This window comes from Triticum urartu, chromosome 1A (assembly GCF_056163025.1).
Source record: "Triticum urartu cultivar PI428250 chromosome 1A, HENAU_Tu73, whole genome shotgun sequence".
NCBI classification, from domain to species: domain Eukaryota; kingdom Viridiplantae; phylum Streptophyta; class Magnoliopsida; order Poales; family Poaceae; genus Triticum; species Triticum urartu.
In genome coordinates this window covers 564,557,597-564,564,113 of record NC_141873.1, presented here as the reverse complement: position 1 = coordinate 564,564,113, position 6,517 = coordinate 564,557,597, and the positions used below count along the sequence as shown (strand labels likewise).

The following is a 6,517-nucleotide window of genomic DNA, read 5'->3' as shown; positions in this document are numbered from 1 at the left end:
GCCTAGATTTCCAATCTGTGCAAACCAACTCTTACCTGATATACGGTTTATAAGATGAATTGTAACCTAGGTCCCGTACCGCCAGCGCTCCAGCTAAGCAGCAGGTTTGCTGTCATTGTCACCCTGAAGGAAGTGAGCATGTTGGCCAGTGTCGCGAAGCTCCCCGTGAAACTCTTGATGCCCATCGGGAGGATCTGAAAATGTTCGTTCAGAGTTGGAACTGAAGAATAATACTTTGCTAATGCATCGGTTGTGAAATTCAGATGCTTGCTCTGAATTGTTACTCACGACATCTCGTTGAATTATGGTTATCTGCCCCGCAAAAAAAGAATTATGGTTATCTGAATGCTCTTAAGGGCTATGAGAGGCCAACAGCTCTTACCTCGGACATTATGAGCCATGGAATGGCACCCATGCTAAAGGAGAGGCTGAACTAATAACAAGGAATTCTTGGGTATAAATCTGCTGTGACATCTTGTGACTTCAATTTTTTTGGCCAAAGTGAAACGTGTAACTGTCAGGTTGGTTATGTACCAAACACCTCTCCTCCTGTTCTAACCTAATTTAGCAAAGGTATCATAATTCCATCAAAAAAGCCATGCCTGGAACTTGATATGCTTCAACGAGAAGAAAAGCACCGGACATAACTCACCTGCACCTCTGAATACTCTACTTGGATAGAACAATATGCCATTTATCCCACATAAATTTTGTAGTACTAGAAGGCCAGTTCCGAGCGGACGGAGAGAGATGTCCCCAACGGCTCCTGTATGGAGAGGAGATCCTACGGGCGACGGAGGGGGCGACGCGGGGGAAGCGTTGGAAAGCCGGCAGGGCTCGGCGGAGTGGACGCTGGTCAAGTCCGGCGTGGCGCCAGCGAGCGCTGCGCCCAGGGAGGGGCGGTGCGACGCGCCGGCGGGCGCTGGCGACAGGTCCGGTAGCCGTTTTTGGGCCCTGGCGGGGGAGGAGTCAGAGGAATCAGATGCGGAGGCGGACGCAGTCGTCGACGGGGAGGGGACGGCCCGGGGCCCGTCCCTAAGCTCGGTCGGGGATTTCGTAGCCAGGGCGGCGGAGCTCGGGGGCTCGCTTCACCCTGGCAGGCGGCGTGCCTTCGCGCCCGGGGGCCGTGGTCCTCGTCGGCATGTTCCTCCGGTTGGAGCGGCGCGTCGGGCGGTCCGGTTGAGGTCTCCGCATCGGCGGGGTGCTGGCCTCTCTGCGCCGGAGGCGGAGGTCGGGCTCCTGTTACGGGCGAGCTCGCAGAGCCCAGGGGTGGCTGCTGCGCCGGCGGCGGCGGCCAGGGAGGCGGTGACGGCATCGGAGTTGCCAGGCCCTAGGGTTGGAGCCCTGGCGCTGGCGGGCCAGGTGGGCCGGGGTGGATCCCAGGCTGCTCGGCCCACTTCGGATCCCGATCCACCCCACGAGCGGGCGGTCCATCAGGGGCAGTGCAGCCAGGCTCCCACTGAGCCTGTAGGTGGCCGACCCGGTCCAAATGGCCCAAGCCCAGTGGCTCCGGTACTTAAGTGGTTGTGGTTGCCCAGAGGAACCCTAGATCCGTCGCTAGGTTTTCCAGCCACCAAATCGGAGGTGCGCCGTCTCGGTCACTCTGCTCGCTCCCTCTTCCCCATTCCCCCTCCGCCGCCCCTCGTGCGCTCCTTTGCCGAGGTGGTGGCCATGGGTTCCAAGGGCGAGCGGCGGTTGGACAAGCGCCCCCTCCCTCCTCCTGCTGCGGTGCCGGAGCGCGGCCGCGAGCGCGAGGTGCGGTCCAAGGCGCATGGCGCGGCGCGCGAAGGCGAGTCGGGTGGATGGGGGCCGCCGCCGGCGTGGTGGGTGAAGGACCAGGAACGCAAGAAGCGGAGGAAAGAAGAGCACAAGAGAAAGGGGCTCGAGCTCAAGCGCATCGAGGAGATGCCACAGTTCCAAGGCGAGCGGACCGGCGACCCTTTCGCGTCGAAGATGAAGAAGAAGTTCAAGGCCGCGGGGCCGGCGGGCTCCAAGCCGCCTTCCTCGCTACAGGCGGGGTCGTCGAAGGGCACGGAGGCCGAGCCAATCCCGATGGAGGACGCTGACGACACAGAGTGTTTCAAGTGTGGCAGGGCGGGGCACTTTCAGAGCTCCTGCAAGTTCGCGCCTCTCTGCATCCTCTGCTCTCAGGAGGGCCACGTCTCGGCTTGCTGCCCCTCCCGTGGCAAGCCGCTGCTCCTCCTGACCATGGGCCATGCCATCCCAGGAGGGGGCTTCTTCTGCCTGCAGTTCCCCGAAGCTGCTGACGACGCGCAGAGCGGTTTCGGGGTCAATGCAGCCATCCTCTCTGCGGCCCCGGGCATGCTGTCGAAGGAGATCTTGGAGGTGGAGGTGCCACATCTGTTTGAGGGAGAGTGGGACTGGCAGGTGGCTCAGATCGATGAAGATTGCTTCTTCGTGGTCTTCCCGGACCCGGCGATGCTGCGCATGGCGACCCGCAGTGGCAAGATCTTTCTGTCCCTCAACAACATTACGGCTCTCATCCGCGACACCGTGGCAGACGAACCCAAAGGAGAGTCGATGCCCGAGGTCTGGGTGAAGCTCTGGGGCATTCCCTCCAAGCACCATAAGGTGGACCGCCTCATGGCCGGGCTGACGATGCTGGGCCGCCCACTGGTGGTAGATGAGCTGTCCTTGATCCACTCCGTCCCGGTGAGGATGCGTTTCGCCTGTCGCAAGCCCGAGAAGCTGCGGGGATCGGTTCAGCTATGGCTCAACGGAGAATGCTACCTCATCAAGCTTGAGCCGGAGCTCGCACCTCGTCGCGGGGCTCCGGCACTTCCTCCTCCTCCGCCGCCAAGCAACAACAAGAGCCCGGATCCGGGCGACAAGGAAAAGGACAAGGAGCATGACAAGGATCCCGATGCGATCATGGAGGATGATTTCCATTGACACGGCGGCATGGGAGAAGCTTGGCATCAGGGGGCGAGCTCGCCACCGGTCCAGCCGCGTCAAGACCGTCTTCCTCGGTGGGGCCGATGGAGACGGACGTGGCCAACCAATACGGCTCCAACTTGGGGCTGGTGACTCTCCAGGCGCCGTCCGGGCTCGACAAGGGGCACACGGCCTCCTGTGACACTGGTGTGCCCGCGGGAGATCGCACGCCGATTCTGCTGTCCGTGAGCACCGTCCTCCCATCCTTGGTTGCTTCGCCGGCTTCGAGTGGGCACGACGGCAGCAAGAGTGGGTCCATGCGGCAGACGAAAAAGCTTGCGGGGCGCAAGGTGACCACAGAGGGGATCAGGCCCATGGAGTCGCTGGGCGCGCCGCCTACGCCGAGGCAGTCGGTGATGGCGCTTGCCGCTCCCACCGTGCTGCCCATTGGCGACGCGCTGCTCCAGGAGGCATGCAAGGCGACCCCGATTACGCAGGCCAAGAGATCCAAGGCGGTGGCAGCGGCTCCGGTCCGCTCCAGCTCGCGCTCCAGGGGCGCAAAGGCTGGCCTGCCGGCGATGCAGCGGGCCCAGCTCATCCAGGCGCAGAAGAACCTTGAGACATCAGGTAACCCTCCCCCCGTTTTACGATTCTGCAGTCCTTTTCTGACGATCATTTATCTGAGGTGTTATGGGAGAGTGGGGTGGACGCGTCTTACTCTGGGGGTATGCGCGAGCTGGTGCCTTTGTTACGTGCGACCGAACAGGCACAAGCGGCGATCGCTGCAGCGGCAGCGGCGCGTGCAGTTCAGATAGAGCAGGAGGCAGGGGCTTCGCACGCTCTATTGTCTCGGCCCAATGAGGTGGTGTTGGCAACAGGGGTTGCCCCCCCTCCTTCACCTTGCAGGGTCAAGGCGAGGCGAGTGGCCAAAGCGGTGTCCTCTAGGGGCATCCGTCTCCGCAATAGAATCATCTAGATGCGGGCTATCTTTTGGAATATTCGTGGGTTCGGCCACGTGGGCAGGAGATCACAACTGAAGGAGTACATGCGCAAAGAAGGGATAGATATTGTAGCATTACAGGAGACCATTAAATCGGACTTCCGGCACCACGACCTACTATCTATAGACCCCCTGGAAAGGTTCTCCTGGTATCACCTTGCCGCAAACGGGCACTCCGGAGGTATGCTTTTGGGTTTCGACCAAGCTATATACGAGGTGATCGCGTGGGATGCGGGCACCTTTTTCCTGGCGGGCCACATTCGCCACCGTCAGACTCAGAGGGAGCTGGTGGTGATCCAGGTCTATGGGCCAGCAGATCACACGCGTTCGGCCGCGTTTCTAGCCGAACTGCAAGCTAAGGTTCTTGCGGTGAGCAACACGCTCACGCCCCTAGTGGTGGGGGCGACTTTAATCTTATTCGCTCGGGTGCGGATAAAAACAACAATAACATCAATTGGACGAGGGTGTCCATGTTCAACAATGCGATCGCCTCGATGGCTATTAGGGAAGTAGCTAGGTCGGGCGCACGCTACACGTGGACGAACAAGCAATTGGACCCTGTGCAGTCGGTGCTTGATAGAGTCTTCATCTCCCCGGAGTGGGAACTGCTGTATCCGCTCTATTCGTTAGTAGCAGAGACCCGGATCGGCTCGGACCATGTGCCACTTATCCTGGCTTCAGGGGAGGAAAGGATGCGCCGCAGCCCTCGTTTCTACTTTGAGATGGCGTGGTTCGAGTATCCTGACTTTGACTCCTTCTTTAGGGAAAAGTGGGCAGCTCGTGTCAGCCAGGTGGGTTACTAAAGGGGCCCAATGGACCTCTGGATCGCGGTAGGGACCGCCTCCGGGCTTGCCTCAAGGGCTGGGGAGCCAACTTGGGCAAGGAGGCACGATCGCTAAGAGAGGGTATTCTAGCCAAGATCGCGAGTATTGACCAGCAAGCTGACGCTCGGCCGTTCTCCGAACTGGAATTGGCTAGACGCTACGCGCTGGAGAACCAAGTTCAGTCCTTGCTGCGGGCGGAAGAGGAGTACTGGAGGCGCCGGGGAGGCCTAAAGTGGATCCTCAAAGGGGATGCGAATACTAAGTATTTCCACGCCTACGCCAACGGGAGACGGCGCAGATGTGCGATCCTCCGCTTGCAATCCGACCAAGGATTGTTGTTGACGCAGGAGGCCATTTCATGGCACGTGTATGATTTCTATATCAATCTTATGGGGACGAGCAAAGGACAGCGTGCAGGGGTTCACGCTGCCATTTGGGACCCTTCACAGCTCGTCTCAGAACGGGAAAACGAGGAGCTGGGACTAGCCTTCTTAACTGAGGAGATTGATGCGGCTCTCATGAGCATGAAGACAGATTCTGCGCCAGGCCCGGATGGCTGGCCCGTTGCCATGTTCAAGCACTTCTGGCTGCTTCTTCGGGGCCCAGTCTTCGACGTGTGTAACGGTTTCATGCGCGGGACGGTAGCATCTCTAGGCTAAACTTCAGGATCCTCTCGTTGATCCCTAAGGTGGCCGGGGCAGATAACATCCGCCAGTTCAGGCCGATCGCGCTCCTCAACGTACCGTTCAAGATATGTTCTAAAGCCACTACCTCCCGCTTGGTCCCGATTACGCATCGCACTATCAGCCGCACCCAAACGGCTTTTATACGAGGTCGAAACATTCTAGAAGGCTCTCTTGCGCTCCAGGAGATCATCCACGAGCTCAAATACACCAACGAGCCGGCTATTCTACTAAAACTTGACTTTGAAAAAGCTTACGACCTTGTGCATTGGAATTTTTTGCGCCAGGTCCTTCTTAGCCGAGGCTTCTCGGCCATGTGGGTGCACCGGATTATGCAGCTGGTCTCGGGTGGCCAGACTGCTATTTCGGTAAACGGAGAAGTAGGGAATTTCTTCAGAAACAAGCGGGGGTTGCGTCAGGGCGATCCCATCTCCCCACTCCTGTTCAACTTCGTGGTAGATGCCGTTGCGGCTATGCTGCGCAGGGCGACCGCGGCTGGCCATATCAAGGGTGTGGTTGGCCACCTTATCCCAGGGGGGATCTCACACTTGCAGTACGCAGACGACACTCTGCTACTGTTCCAACGAGACGACCACAGCATCGCTACGGTGAAGGCCCTGCTGTTAAGTTTTGAAGTGATGTCCGGCCTAAAAATAAACTTCCACAAGTGTGAAGTTCTGTCTATGGGATTGACAGAGAGGAGGGGCACCGTATCGCAGACCTCCTCAATTGTAAAGTGGGAAGATTTCCCTTTACGTATCTAGGGCTGCCTCTAGCGCCACGAAGAGTGACGATAGACGAATGGGCACCTCTAACAAGGAAGGCGGGGAAGAAGGTGAGCCCGTGGCGTGGCAAGTTTATGTCCTCCGCAGCCAGACTGTTTCTCACCAACTCGAGTCTTTCCTCGCTCCCGTTGGCAGAAGGGGTTCATGCCAAGTTGGACACGCCGCGGGCACGATTTTTTTGGGAGGGGTCGGGCCTTAAGCGCAAATACCACATGGTAAAATGGGCTACGGTATGTAGGCCCAAATCCTTGGGAGGACTAGGGATCATCAACACCAGACTACAGAACATAGCGCTCATGTGTAAATGGATCTGGAAACTCTCGCAAGGAG

At 58.8% G+C, this 6,517-nt stretch overlaps 1 protein-coding gene across 1 annotated transcript; it reads left to right on the top strand.

Annotated features, from left to right (window-relative positions):
- Positions 1 to 345: 345 nt before the first annotated feature.
- LOC147992790 (uncharacterized) lies at positions 346 to 2,913 on the top strand. The gene has a single exon (XM_087543108.1). The coding sequence runs from the start codon at positions 688 to 690 to the stop codon at positions 2,911 to 2,913; it is 2,226 nt and encodes a 741-aa protein (XP_087399234.1). The 5' UTR covers positions 346 to 687.
- The last annotated feature ends 3,604 nt before the right edge of the window (positions 2,914 to 6,517 follow it).

Bases quoted from the DNA above. Each gene is read 5' to 3' on its own strand.
- LOC147992790 (XM_087543108.1), top strand. From the start codon at position 688: ATGCCATTTATCCCACATAAATTTTGTAGTACTAGAAGGCCAGTTCCG.